Genomic DNA, 15,263 nt, shown 5'->3' on the forward strand with positions numbered 1-15,263 from the left:
GCATGGACATCGCCTGTCCTGGCACAAGAATGGTTTTCCATCTTTGGCAGGCATGGGGTCACATTGTGCAGGATGCAGGTGGCCCCAAACATGAAGGCCACTTCAGGCGGCCTCCAGAGGAAACGGGAGGCTGGAATCTACAGTCCCTCCCGTTGCTGGGGGACGATCTGTTTCCACCCCCCAAATGCCAGACTATTATTTCTGGATGGCACCTCTTCCCGTTCCCTCCTGGGATTCCAGGAAAACCTCTGACTCTTCGGATGCCCCGCCTGTCTCCTGTTTTCACTGATGAATTGTCTGAAGAGGGCTAGCCAAGGTCAAGGTCACAGGCCTCAGGGAACTCTTCCTAACAACAGTGTGGAAACCAGGGCTCTTGGCCAGACCTTCCCCTGAATCAAGCGACACAACAGAGGGATTGTCCCCATCCTGCCCCCAGAGTCACTCAGCTTCCTGGGCTGCAAATGGTGGTGTTTGGTCTCTTCTGACCACTTCTCCGGCAGGGCTGAAAGCTCAGGTTTCTCTGGAACTGAGTTTGTCCTCCCAGGAGAAGCCCACATGCCCCAGGGATGGGTGGATTCCTCAGTCCGTGTCCTGCTCCCCCCATCCCACTGTCCACAGGACATAGCCTGCCCTCTCTGCTGAAAAGCATTTCCAAGCCAGCCTCATTCTCTCCATCCATCAAGGGGGGACAGGCCGTTCAGGAGGGAGGGTATCTGGACTTCCCTGGGTGTCCACCCCATGCCACAAGTGGCATTTTGGGACCATCTCCTGGGAGGAGGGCTAAGTAGAACCCCAAGTCCATCCCTCTGCACTCTGAAGCCCTGAGTCTAAAGAGAATTTGCGGGTCTCCAGGATGGGGTCTACGGTCACCAGCCCTGGGCAGGAATGAGGTGTCCCCGAGTTGCGGGGGAGCACCATCCTGGAAGGGAGTGAATGATCCCATCTGGAGAATGGAAGGACTTGTCCTGGGGGCATCCAACCATTCAGCAACAAGGTTAGAAGAGAAACGTGGTTCTCCAAGCATTTATGGGGCACCTACTGTTTGACCTTACACACAGAAAGTGGTAGAGAAAAGGCAAGGAAGGACCAGGAGGGCTTCTTGGAGGAGGAGCCTTCCACACTGATCAAGCGATAAACTGATGTCCCCTGAGAGAGGCACCGCCAGATGCAGGGGACACCACCCCTGCCACCTCCCCACCCTCCCTGATCCTTCCCCATCTGTGTTACACACAAAATTTGCGTCACCTTCCCTGAGATGCCCTGACCAGATGTCTGTCTCCTTCTTTAATCTTTTCCGAGATTTGATTTTGCTCATTGCAACTATTTCTTTAATTCATTTCCTTAACTTTTCTGCTTTTATCATTTTTCTCTTCTTTATTTACTTCTTGTTCTACTGTTCTAAGTCTGACTTCTCAGGTTGCACACTGGTGGATTGAATAATGCCCCCTGCCCCCCAAAAAATCCAAGTTCATTTGAAACCTGATTTGGAAATGGGGTCATCAGGTCAAATGGAACTTCAGGAATGAAAGAAGAATGACAGAAACAATAAATCCTGGTAATACTTCCCCTTCTTGAATTACTTAAAATATGGCCGGGTGCCATGGCTCACACTTGTAATCCCAGCTAATCAGGAGACAGAGATCAGAAGGATTGACAGGTTCAAAGCCAGCCCCAGGCAAACAGTTCTCAAGACCTTATCTCAAAAAGGGCTGGCGGAGTGGCTCAAGGTGTAGGTCCACAAAAAAGGAAAAAAAATTTCCAAAACCAGCTACTTGCTGTCTATAAGAAATCCTCTTGGCCAGGTTTTGTGGCTCACGCCTGTAATCCCAGCTACTGAAGAAGCAGACATGAGGAATATCATGGTTCAAGGCCAGCCTGGGCCCCACCTCAACAAATAAGCTGAGCATGGTGGCACACATCTGTAATCTCATCTGCAAGGGATACACAGGTAGGAGGGTCTAGATCCAAGGCCAGCCCAGGCAGAAGATGCAAGACCCTATCTCAAAAATAATTAAAGCAAAAAGGGCTGGGGAGGAACTCCAGTTACTCCTCACTAATTCAGGTTGAAGAAAAAGATGGGGGAAATGAGTAAAGATAAGTCAAACCTTGAACCACAGAGACCTAATGTGGTGTATTAGCGCCAGGCACGTGACCAAAGAGAAACACTGAATGACGACAAAAAGGCTCTTTTGCCAAGAGGACCTCACAGTCCTAAATATATATGCAACTGACAGAGCTCCAAATCACAGGAAGCAAAACCTGATGAAGGGGCTGGAGGTGTGGCTCAAGTGGTAGCGTGCCTGCCTAGCAAGCATGAAGTACTGAGTTCAAATCTCAGTACCCAAAAAAAAAAGCCAGGTATGGTGTTGCATGTTCGTAATCCTGGCACAGGATTCTCGGGCTGGAGTATCAGAAGTCTGGGGTACATAGCAAGACACTGTCTCAAAAAACAAAGCAACAGCCGGGCACCAGTGACTCACATCTGTAATCCTAGCTACTTGGGAGGCTGAGATCTGGAGGATTGCAGTTGGAGGTCAGCCTGGGCAAAAAGTGAGACCTCATCTCCAAAATAACCAGAGCAAAATGGACTGGAGGTGTGGTTCAAGCAGTAGAGCACCTGCTTTGCAAGCCCAAAGCCCTGAGTTCAAACCCCAGTCCCCAGACACAGTATCATTCTACTCGTCTCGCCAAAACCTGGAGAACGAGAATTTCCAGCTCGTTCTGCAGGTCCAGCAGTGTCCTGCTGCAGAACCATGAGGTCATCAGCAGACACAAACGACAGACTGACCTGCCTCCAACAGAGGCGAAACCTTCCACGGCGTCTCAGCAAATGCAACCCAGTGAGCGAGAGAGAAAGGGGGGGTCAGCTACCAGAAGCCAGCTCAGTACTGAGGACACAGCCGCCATCACTCACCACCTCAGTAGGGGGAGAACAGACTTTTGGTCCAGTCCTTCATGGTTCTGGCAGCTACAAGGACAAAGTCCAGACTGCAGCCCAGGCCCTAAGTCCACCTCTTCCCCATCCTCCACCCCAGCCTGAACCTGTTGCCTCTCATCATGGCTCCAGCCATGTCACAGCACTGGCTCTTCCCACAAGTGACCCCAAAGCCCCTCCTTCTCCACCCCACATCTGAGGGGCCAGCAGGTCCCAGGCCCCCTCTGTGAAATGTCCCTGTCCTCCCCCCGCCCCGAGGCAAAGCCAGTAACTCCCACCTCAATGTGCGAGGTGCCCACAGCGGCCATCTGCCATAGAGCCAATGATGCCTCCTCCAAGGCTGGACCACACCACTCCCATCCTGCAATCCCCAAAGGCCACCTCAGGTCCTTAAGTCCTGACTGATGGATTGTGTGACTCCAGGGAAGTGTGTCCATCCAAAAGACCAGGTGTGTCCATCTGCCGCCAGGAGTCACGGCTGGACAGTCACCAAACAAGTGACAGCCCAGGTTGAGCACCCATGGCTTCACATCGCTCAGAAAAAAACAGCCTGGGAGTGACAATGGTAACTGCAGCAATGGCGGTGACTGTGGGGAAACCCCAAGTCCAGGGAGTGGACACAAAAACCTGGCTCAGAGCCATCAGACGCCCTTCCCCCAACACAGCCCGCTCCTGAGACACTGCCATCTATACTTCCGTCCTGCAGGCACTTCATTAGCATGAGGAAGATGAAAATGAGGATGAACCATGGGATAGGATGTTTCACAGTGTAACATACCATAAAGATCTAGGAGGGCCAGGCACCATCACTCACGCCTGTAATCCCAACTACTTGGGAGGCTGCGATCGGGAGGATCAAGGTTTGAGGCTGGCCCAAGCAAATAGTTCTCTAGACTTATCTTGAAAGTAACCAGAGCAAAATGGATTGAAGTATGGCTCAAGTGCTAGAGCACGTGCTTTGCAAGTGAGAAGCACTGAGCTCAAACCCCAGTCCCGCCCAAAAAAAAAAGTATATATGCTAAAATCACTCGTGTGTGTGTGTGTGTGTGTGTGTGTGTGCGTGTGTGTGTGCATGCATGTGTGCATGGATACAGCAAAGCTCTCAAAAACACGTCAGGTAGAGAGCATGTTTTTATGCAGGGCTCACATCCAAGCTCTTTGCCCTCAACCCATGCCCATCCACCAATGAGACCCGGACACCATCACCAAACAAAAGACCCAACCAGCCAGTGGCATCCATCTTCACCCCCACACCAAGACCAAGCCCAGCGCCTTGACCCTGACACCTGCTGCGGCCTCCCCGGCCCTGCTCTTGCCTCTGCTGGGGTCTCTGGCTGCCCTTGGACATCCCGGACAGTGGCCACAGTGCCAAGAGCTCATACTCACCCGATCTCTACAAACTGTGGCTTTCCGAGTCCTCCTGGCCTCCCAGGCCAGAACCCCTGCTCCACCTCTGACCTCAACTCTCTCCAACCCTTGCCACCGCTGGGTCCTGCCCACCTGCACCCTGGTGATCTTCAGCCCCCTCCTCCCCTGTCCCTTGTAGGATCTCACAGCCTCACTGCCGCTGGGATTTGGGGATCACACAACTCCTTGGCCCCCAGGTTGTCTAAGCACGTCATACGATGTTTAGCTCCATCCCCATGGGAGGTGAAAAACCCACTCCTGATGTGGCTAGCAAAAATGTCTTCCTCCCACAGCCTCCGCTCCACTCTCACGCCGCTCTCACTCTGCTCCCCGCTGGGTCAGGCGGAACCTGCGCCAGGCTCTGATATCCTACCTGGAACCACAGCCTGTGAGAACCAGTTCTAAGAAACGTGGGGTCTGAGACAGGGAAGGACACAAGGTTCCCCTCCTCCAGCATGTCTCCCTTCCCCCTCCCCAGGTCCTCTGGGGTTTACCGTTTGGTTGTTTGGTTCAAGAACAGCCCAGGGGAAAAGTAAGACCCTTTCTCAAAAATACCCAACAGGAAAAAAAGGCTGGGGGAGTGGCTCAAGTAGTAGAGTGCCTAGCAAAGTGTGAAGTCCTGAGTTCAAATCCCAGTGTCGTCCCCCCCCCAAAAAAATAAAACCCAGATGATCAGTTAGGGTCATGTGACCATTTTCATCTCTTAATGCAGAAAGGAAAAGGGAAAGTTTGTTAAGTTAAAGCAGTGGGGCTACAAATGTGACTCAATGGTAGCACATTCGCCTAGCATGCAGAAGGCCTTGGGTTCAATTCCCAGGAGTGCAAAAGCAAGTTAAGTAGTTAATTAATGCAGCCAGGGCTGGTGAGGCTGAGTAAATTTAAGACATGTTGCTTGAGGGTGAACGTGTATTGGTGATGCTCTCATAGCACCAGCAAAACAATTTTGGCCATCTGAAAAAAGAAAAACAAAACAATGCTACACACAGGAAAAAAAAAAAAAAAGTAAATCCTGAGGACAAATATGTCAGCATGATGTCTTTTTTTTTTTTGGTGGTGCTGAGGTTTGAACTCAGGACCTTCACCCTGAGCCATTCCACCAACCCTTTTTGTGATGGGTTTTTTAAGATAGGGTCTTATGAACTATTTGCCCAGGCTGGCTTTGAACTGTGATCCTCCTGACCTCTGCCTCCTGAGTAGCTGGGATTACAGGCGTGAGCCACCAGTGCCTGGCAGTAATTTTTAATACTAATAAAACCTGGAGACAATTCAATTGTCCAATCATGAGAGAAAGGCTGAAAATCTCCTGAATAGAACATCATGCAGTTACTCAGAGTCCACGGAGAGCAGATGACAAATGGAAAACTACAAAGTATAAAACTGCATCTGTGACATGACAACGTGTGACTAAACACTGTTTTTAAAAAAGCACAATGCAGGGGGCATGATGGCTCATGCCTGTAATCCCTGCTATGTGGGAGGCACAGGTAGGAGGATGCAGTCCAAGTCCAGCCTTAGGCAAAAAAAAAAAAGCTCACGATCTTGTTAGGGGGAAAATAACTAAAGCAGAAAAGGGCCAGGGGCTTGGCTGAAGTGGTAGAGCACCTGTCTAGGAAGCACAAGGCCCTGGGTTCAAATCCCAGTACTGCCAAAAAACTCACAAAATCCTAGGGGCAGAAAGAGATGAAGGATTTTACTTCCTCTTTCCACTTCTGAACTTTCTAATTTTCTTTAAGAAGCACGTATGGGATGCAGGGGGAATTCAACTATGTTGTATTTGATAAATTGTAAGAACTTTTGTAAATGCCACAATGTACCCCCAGCACAACTATGTGTGTATATATATAAGCTTTTTAAAAAGAAAAGCAAAGCATTGACGCTGTGTCAATTCATCCACTGATTTTTTTTTTCGGGGGAGGTGGTGGGGATCAAATCTAGGCCTGTGGATAGGAAGCAAGCGCTCTACCACTGAGCCACTGCCTGGCCTCTGATGGACCATTTTAAAGGAAAACCAGATCCCTTCCTTTGGGTGGGATCTCTGTGACCACAGGAGGCCCCCGTTGAAAGGGTGGACCAGATAGTGTCAGGACCTCATCCCTCAAAAGCGGACTTTAGCTGGAACAGGGCTCCTCCTTGTGGTCCCATTTGGTCCCTAAAAGGCTGGGACAAAGAGACAGTTAAGTTGTCGTGAAGGACCTCAGGTGATGTCCAGAGTCAGTCTCCAAAGACCCAAGGTGGGGAAGAAAGTAGCATGGGACCTTGGGGGAGAGGAAAGGAAGGGACAGGGAGTGTCATTTATGACAGAATGAGTTACAGGGCCTTTCTCCACAAAAGACAAAAGCTAGCAGGGGTGTGCTTCTCCCCACCACTAGCACATCTGAGGGGTTTCCCTGTGTCAGAGGCTGCCAAGTCTTGGGTACCAGACTTACCCCATGAGCCAATGATGTCTGTCACTACACCTGGCCCTGGCCTCAGTCCCCAGGCTGAGAACTGCCAGGGAGCCCAATCAGCTACCAAAACCCTGAATCACCTTCCATGAGACCTTGGAAGACCCTGGGCCCTTAGAAAATCTTGGGGTCACAGGAGGGTGTGTTCTGTGGCCAGGAAGACCATGCCCAAAACCCATGAACCCTAGGAAGACCACGAACCCCAGGCCAAACAAGGCAGAACCGCCCCCAAATTGGTTTCGGTCCCCATCTTCTAGAATGATCCTTGGGACAGTCTCAGAGGGGCTCTGGGCAGCTTGGCCCAGGACACATGCAAAGGGACACTTGGGGGGGGAGTCACACTGACCTTCTCAAGTTTCTCAAAGTGCTCCCGGAGGAACCTCATGGGCCGCTCTGGTTTGTTGATGCACAGGTGCACGATACAGTCTTTGAGCACCTGCTGAATGCTGTGCTTCTGAACGTAGAGCTCGCATCCCTTCAGACTGTCCTCCTCCTCCAAGTGAAAAGAGGACGGAGAGGCCATGGCCAGCGCAGTCAGGGGGTCTTCTGCCTTCCTGCTGAGGAAAACGCAAACCGCAAACCGCCAGCGTCAGGCGGGGCCAGGAGGGCTCGGTGCTGCAGTGTGCTTTGTAAGTGTGCACACCGCATATACGATAAGGTTTATTTCTGGTGTCAGATCCAATGAGCCGCATACCACAGAAAGAGACATTTATTGTGCAATCGTCAAAGGGCTTTCATCTCTGGAAGCCAGAGACTCGGTCACTATATTAAACAGCTAGCTGCAAACACCTTAGCTCTGAACAGACCCTGGTGGGCATGGAAAAGGTTCAAACCGAATTTGTGCGTAATGGGGACAGCCCATTCTGCATTTCTCAGGGATCCTTAGTGGGAGCACCGGAGAGCTGGCTGTATCTGGGCCCAGGCCTTTTTAGGGTCTCCCTTTCTTCCACCCCTCCCCCCCTTTAAAATGCACTGCTGTGAAACGGGAATGCCACCACCCGGGGTCCCAGCGGGGAAGGGGGACCCTTCAAAAGGTGGGGAGGGAGGGGTGCTGTCCGAGGGTCAGGGAGCCCTGCTCCGCTGGAAAAGAAAGAGAAAGGAAAACAAGGGGGCCAGCCGGGGGCCATGCTGGAGGGTGGACGGTAGACAATCGCAGCCGGAGGCCGGGTTGGCCACAAAGGCCGGGTCCCCGTCTCGCCCCCTCCGGGGGACAGCGGCCAGGGTGTCCAGGGTGTCCCCCACCGGGACCTCCGCCCCCGAATGTCCGCCTTTCCCGAGGGCCGCCCCGCCCCGCCGAGCCCCCGCCGAGCCCCCGCCCGTCCCCGCGCGGACCGCGGCCCACCCCGTACCTGCTGGATGCGGCGCCCGAGGCCCGAGGCGGCTGTGCAGGGACGCGGGGCGGGGACGCGGGGACGTGTGGCGAGGACGCGGGAACGCAGGGCGGGGACGTGGGACGGGGACGCGGGGACCCGCACTGCACGACACCGCCCCCCGCCGCGCGCCACCGGCGCCCGCACCAACCCCAGACCCTCGCTTCCGCGCGTTCCCGGAACCCCCGGACTTCCTAGTCTCGGCCTCCGTGGACCACCCCCTCCGCTCGGCCTCCCTGTCCCCGCTCCCGAACCCCCGACCCCGGCCCCGCCAACCAGAACGCCCTGCTCGCCCCCCCGCCCCACCCGCGCCCCACCCGCGCCCCCTCCGCCCGGGCCCCGCCCCGCTCAGGCCCCGCCCCTGCCTCCGGACCCCGCCCCTTCCGCCCAAGCCCCTCCTCCTGGACCCCTCTCCTCCCTCGGGACTCCAGCCGGGCCACGCTCCTCCGCTTGGGCACTGCCCCTCCCTCCAGAACCCCGCCCCTTCTGCCCCGGTCCGCCGCCCCACCCCCACCGACCCCAACCCACCCCACAGCAGCCCGCACCCACCCCCATCCTCCCCGACCTTCTCCCCGGGACGTCCCCTCAGTGACTTGCACTTCCACAGCCACAACTGCAGGAGAGAGCCGTCCTTAGTCCTTTCTCTGTGGCCAGCATTTTGTTTCGCCCACGACTGCCGGGGTCGGGCAGACACACTTCATCTCCCTTTCCTGATGGCACCAGGGGGAGCTCAGGTCTTCTACTCACCTGACAACACCCACCTGTCCCCACCTCTTCACCTGCCTGTCCCTCTCACCTGTGACACTTAGCTGTCCCCCCCACCTGCTCCCCACTCACCTGTCCACACCTGTCTCACACTCATCTCTTGCCTCATTCACCTACTGCACTCGCCTGGCCACACGTGCTCTCCCCAGGCCACCAGCCTGGCCCATAGTCAGCAAGGCTGGCCTTGGTTGAGTCATTGTGTGGACACAGAGCAGCCACCCTGAGGGTCAGCTAAGAAGCTCCCGCTTCGGCAACCCTTCCCTCCCTGGCCTCCCTGGACCCTGTCCACACCACAGGCAGACACACTTGTCCCGGGCGGAGACCAGGATTCCGCGTCAGGTCCTGCCACTCACCCATACAGCCAGGTAGAGAATGTTGCAGGGCAGAGCAGGGAGCTTTATTACATGGCCACTGCCAGGCAGACAGCGCCTCAGTTCACCTTGAGCCACCTTCAGGGCACAGACGTGACCTTTAGGTTTAAATAGAGGAAGAATTGGGTCAGAGGGAGAGGGGTATGCTTAATTAAACAGTAAGTGTGGCCTGATTGATCACTGTCTCCTTCCTTATTCTTTGAGGGTTCTGGAGAAGATGTCACCACTATCATCACTGGAGGGGAGCAAACTGGTTCCCCTGAGATGATAACCCAGCTCCCCAGGGATCGCCCCCATTTCAGGGGTGGCCTGTCCTGCCAGGATCACTGTTGTTTGGGGGTAGTTTCAGTTCCTTGTCATAAAGATGTTATCCATCAGTCCTGTCCTTCCTATAACCCAAGGTGACCACAGAGAGCATTGGAGCAAAGAAATACAAAATACAGGTGGGGATGTCAAGCTTTTCTCATGTGTTTCATTAATTCCTGGGCCCAAGTAAGGAGCCAGTGCTTTTCAGCAAAAGCAGTCTAAGTGCCTGTTTCTAACACACTTCTTGGAAGAGTGTCTTTTTCAAGAATTGCTATCTGACTTGAATGAAAACTTGTGTCCGTAAGTAACTCAAACCCTTGGTTGTCTCAGCCCAGGACTACCTGGAGTTGCTACAAACCAGAGTGGGGTCATCTGTGTTCCCCAGGTGAGGGTGGGAGAGACCCAAGAGGCCTCTCCAGCCTTTTCCAGGCCTGTTGGGTACCCACTTCAGTGGCCTCACCCTCCTGGGGTGTCCAGCCAGGCCCTCCCCAGGCTCAGCTTATAGTAGTGCAGGGCACAGCCCAGGTGCCCCAGCCACAGACCTCTGTGTAACGAACACTCCTGCTCCCCTCTGATGTGGCTCCAGATACCTAGTTGATCCCTGAGGATGAAATCAACACTCGCAGAAGCAGATGTGCAGAAATACGGGGCCAAGGCCACGTTCAGACCATACCTGGACTCCCTGGTTATGTTAACTGATAACTGCCTTTATTGCTGAGCCATGTGGCTTTTTCTTGTTTCTGTTCTGTTCTTTTTTTTTCATTTTATTCTTTTGCAATACTGAGGATTGAACCCAGGGCCTTGTGCATATTAGACAAGCTCTCTACCACTTGAGCTATGTCCTCAGTTTTTTGGGTTTTTTTGCGGTTCTGGAGTTTAAACTCAGGGCCTATACCTTGAGCCCTCCACCAGCCCTTTTTTTGTGATGGGTTTTTGAGATAGGGTCTCTTGATCTACTTCCCCAGGCTGACTTTGAGCCAAGATCCTCCTGATCTCTGCCTCCTGAGTAGCTGGGATTACAGGAGTGAACCATCAGTGCCCGACTTCCCAATTCTTTTCTTTTTACCTTGTTTTTGGGATAGGGTCTGCCTACCTTTGAGGTCGTTGGCATTGAACTCCAGATCCTCCTGCCTTACTTCCCGAGCAGCTGGTATTACAGGTGTGTACTACCATGCCTGGCTGGTTGTTTGCTTTTTATTGATTGCAATTGAGAATATCCAGGTAGATACATCCTAAGATCTGATGAACACAGCAACCTCCCCATACAGAAATGACCCCATTAAATGGTCCATGAAAAGACAGAGGAGGCAGGGGATCTCATTGGATGACCAATAGCTAGTGTCCTTGACTGAGGATGGCAAGAATGTCTCTCAACAAACCATGTGGACCACCCACAGTAAGTCACCACCCTGCTGGACAGTGACAAATTACAGCTTTTATAGGGTGTCCAAGCAGCTCTGTCCTTCCACAGCAAACAAGCAGCTGGTGCTCTGGTTATCCACTCAGAAATTCTAGTAATTACTCTCACCTGGCATTGTCCCCTCCACCCACAGGGGAGGCCTGCCCTGTGTGCTTCAAGGTGTTAGCTCACATCGCTGAGCTCTGTGGGTTCTTTCTTCTCCACTAGACCTGATTGTGGGGTTCATCAAGTGACCAGCCCTGCAGAGATCCACCTCAAAGCCACAACCACTCCTGTCCACCCCACCCGCAAGGTTGGGCTTACATAGGACTTCTGCAGGGAAATTCCCAAGGCACCTGGCACTACCAGGGGAGGTCGGGAGTCCCGGAGGCTGCCCAGCCTCTGAGACTAGCTGTTGAATATATGGAGAGAGCTGTTGACGTGGGTTTTTTCGTTTTGTGGTACTGGGGTTTGAACTCGGGGCCTACACCTTGAGCCACTCCATCAGCTTTTTTGGATGGATTTTTCAAGATAGGGTCTCCTGAACTATTTGCCCAGGCTGGCTTCAAACCTCAATCTTCCTGATCTCTGCCTCCTGAGGAACTGGGATTACAGGCGTGAGCTACGGGTGCCAGACTGTTTTTTTTCTTTTTTGATAGTACTGGGGCTTGAACTCAGGGCCTTGTGCTTGCTGGGCAGGTGCTCTACCACTTCAGCCACACCCCATCTCTTTTTGCTCTGGTTATTTTTCAGGTAGATGCTCACATTTTTGCCAGGCTTGGACCCAGATCCTCCCACCTATACTCTCAAGTAGCCAGGATGACAGGTGTGAGACACCATGTCTGGCCCCCTTAGTCTTTCTTTTTCATGCTGAGTATCAAGGAGACAAATTACTGGGTGCAGATAGGGGAAAAAGAGCTGGGTGTGGTGGCACATATCTGTAATCCCAGCATTCAAGAAACAGAGGCAGGAAGATCTCAAGTTCAAAGTCAGCCTGGACTACAGAGTGGGATCCTGTGTCAAAAAAAAAAAAAAAAACTAAAGGGGGTTATTTGTTAAACCCCAGGGGCCCAAGAGAGGCTGCAGAAGCTCCTCACAGGCAGATGTCATGAGTGTGAATCCTGGTGGGTTCCACCCGAGCACCCGAGCCCTTCTCTGACTGGGAGAATGGAGGGGACACTGCCCACCATTGACAGCTAATGTTTACTGAGCCGTGAAATGCTCAAGACATGGTAGACTGAGGAGCTGATGGAGTCACCGCACACATAGGAGCCCAGGAAGTGGACAGACGGGGCCACCGGCTTGGAACAGCGCAACTTAGCAATTTCTCAGCTCAAAGATGGTGAAAAAGGTGTAAGTGCCATATGGATTCCCTGGGAATGGGATTTTGGGATTTGGCTTCTGATCTCTTCCTGGGCTGGTGATGGACGGCACTGTCGCCCTTTGTCTGTGCTGGGCAGTGGTGGCTGTCACAGCTATCAGCCTGGATCAGGGGTCCTAAGCACATTTTTTACTTCACTGTGACTGGTCACGGTTGAGCAGCTTCTATGCTGTTTTTTTTTTTTGAGATGGAGACTACATAGCAGTGTTTGCTATGTAGCCCAGGCTGGCCTTGAACTCGTGATCCTCTTGCCTCAACCTCCCAGATGCTGGGATTACAAGCTTTTTTGTTGAGATGGGGGTCTCACTGACTTTTGCCCGAGCTGGCCTCAAACCTCAATCCTCCCTCTCTTCACCTCCAAGTAGCTGGAATCACCTGAGTTTGCCACCATGCCCAACTTGTTTTTTAGGATGGAGAATTAATAACTTTTTGTCCAGGCTGGCCTTGAACACTGATCCTCCTGATCTCTGTTCCTGAGCAGCTGGGATTACAGGTGTGAGCCATGGTGTGTACAACCAGCCACCAGCTGTGAGGAACCCCAGAGTGGCCATGGCTGAGGCTCCCAGCAATACCTGGACATGTAAGTGGCCACTGGCCAGTTGTCAACAGCCCCTCCACCATGGGGCAGGGATGAACCTGCCTGATGCTATTAACATCATGAACCACAGGATCTGCCAACAGTAGCCACAGTATTTTGGGGTGACCCATTAAGCAGTACTGCATAGTGGGGACCCAACTCAACACCCTACGTATACCCAACACCAGGCATGGACTCCCCACCGCAGCCCTGGGCTTTCACCAGCGCTTCTGTCTCTGTGATGGACACCTCCATCTGGCCAGGTACCAAGCCAGAAGCCCAAGAGAGCTCCTTTCAACAGCTCCCTCCCCCTCAGCCCCATGTCCCATGTCTCTGTCAATGTTACCCACAAAATAACCCCAGATCCACCTGCATCTCCCAGGAGCACCTCAGTCTAAGCCAGCATCATCCACCTTCCTCACTGCTCTCCAAGGTCCCTCAAGCTGCTCCGCACAACCTTCCCCAAATGTCCTGGAGCCCCTGCCTCCCGCTCTATCCCCACAGGGCCAAGTTCCAGCCCCCAGGGGACCTTCACCGCTGTGACTGGCACACTGCTGCATTGTGTTATCATTGATTGACTGACTGACCATCTCCCCGCTGGACCACAAGCTCCCCAAGGAAGAGGAATGACATCTGTTTGACTCATTCTTCTAACTCAGGGCCTTGCACAATGCCTGGAAATGTCACACACCCAATAAATATTTGTCAAGTGAAATAATGAATGACCTGAGAGTTACTTGCTAAAATCAGTTTATTATAACTGGTTCACACACTTCAAAACACGTGTCACCAAGACACTGGGTCTGGGCTGGTGAGGCTCTGGGAGAAAACATCTCCTTGCCTTTTGTGGCTCTGTAAAACTTCTGGGCACAGGGAGTTAAACAGATATAAATTTAGACAGACTGTCACATTTTGGCACAAATGTTGATAGTTAAAAAGCTCCAGAGTTCTGTTGATATAAACCCAGTGTCAGCACAATTCTTCTAAGAATCCCATGCTATTAAATAATTACAAACCAAGCTTGACTTAGACTGAAAACACTCCTCTCTCCAGCAAGAGCCTAAGGCTAGAAGCTGCCAGGAGAAAAGGGACAGACGGGCTTGTCTCTTGTCCCCTTCTCACCTTCCCACCCACTCTCCACACTGGAACACACTTGGCAACTGGCATGGCGGGGGGGGGGGGGAGAGAGAGAGAGAGAGACAAGGAGACAAGGATCCCACCTTCCCCTTCCAGGGCATGGCTCAACAGGGCCACCCTGGGGACCCAAACCTTTATCCTACGGGCCTTTGGCTGGTGCTGGTGTCTGGTAGTCCCAGGAATCACTGAGAGTGGGGTGTCCAAGTCTCCCCGTCAGGCTCCACAATTGTTTGCCTCACACTTTTTTTTTTTTTTTTGTAGTATGGGGTTTTGAACTCAGGCTCATACTTGCTAGGCAGGTGCTCTGTCACTTGAGACACACACATCCCCAAGTCCCTTTTGCTTTGGTTATTTTTGAAATAGGGTCTGTGTTTTTGTGCCAGCCACGATCCTCCTACTTATGCCTCCCATGTAGCTGGAATGACAGGTATGTACTACCACACCCAGCTTTTTTTTTTTTTTTTTGAGATGGGGGTCTCCCTAACTTTTTGCCCAAGCTGGCCTCAAACGACAGTCCTCCCAAATACCTGAAATCACAGGCGTGAGCCACAGGTGCCCAGTTCCTTGAATACTTCTTGTCTATGCCTATCAGCTGTGTAGGGTGGCAGGCCACTATAGGGTGAAGCCTGGTCCAGTTATCTATTCAAGAGGAAAAGGACGGGAGGAGCAGAGAAGCCCACCACCCTAGCTTAAGTGCTCATTGTGGCCCCTCCTCAGCAGTGGCCATGTGGTCCTCAAACATGCACCCCTGACCTCCGTGCTCCACCTAAGACCAGTCCATGGTGACCCCACTGTTGTAAGACAAGGCCTTCCTGCTGCCCCCCAAGTCCCTTGCTCTCTGCCAGGAGCTTCTTCTCCTTTCCTAGGACAATGTCAGCTCCGTCCTGGGCTTGTTGATGGCCATGCTGAAACTCACGAGGTCCTCTCCCTGTATGCACACCCACCCCAGATTCCCCTTCTTCTTTTTTGTGGTACTGGGGTTTGAACTCAGGGCTTCGTGCTTACTAGGCTGTACTACTTAAGCCACATCTCCTGCCCTTTTTGCTCTGGTTATTTTGGAGATGAGGTCTTGCTTTTTGTCCAGGCTGGCTTGGATCATGATTCTATTTTACACTTCCCACTGTAACTGGGGTGATGGTTGCATGCCACCATGCCCAGTTTTGTCTGTTGA

The 15,263-nt window shown here is 52.7% G+C and overlaps 1 protein-coding gene across 1 annotated transcript in view; it reads right to left on the reverse strand.

Annotated features, from left to right (window-relative positions):
• Prkar1b (protein kinase cAMP-dependent type I regulatory subunit beta) overlaps window positions 1-15,263 on the reverse strand; it is a 102,173-nt gene that overhangs the window by 84,946 nt on the left and 1,964 nt on the right. The window contains 1 exon segment of the mRNA XM_074075374.1: window positions 7,133-7,340. Within this exon segment, the coding sequence (XP_073931475.1) occupies window positions 7,133-7,309 (177 nt within the window). The 5' untranslated portion in view covers window positions 7,310-7,340.

The sequence above is a fragment of the Castor canadensis genome, chromosome 6 (genome assembly GCF_047511655.1).
Source record: "Castor canadensis chromosome 6, mCasCan1.hap1v2, whole genome shotgun sequence".
Classification (NCBI taxonomy): domain Eukaryota; kingdom Metazoa; phylum Chordata; class Mammalia; order Rodentia; family Castoridae; genus Castor; species Castor canadensis.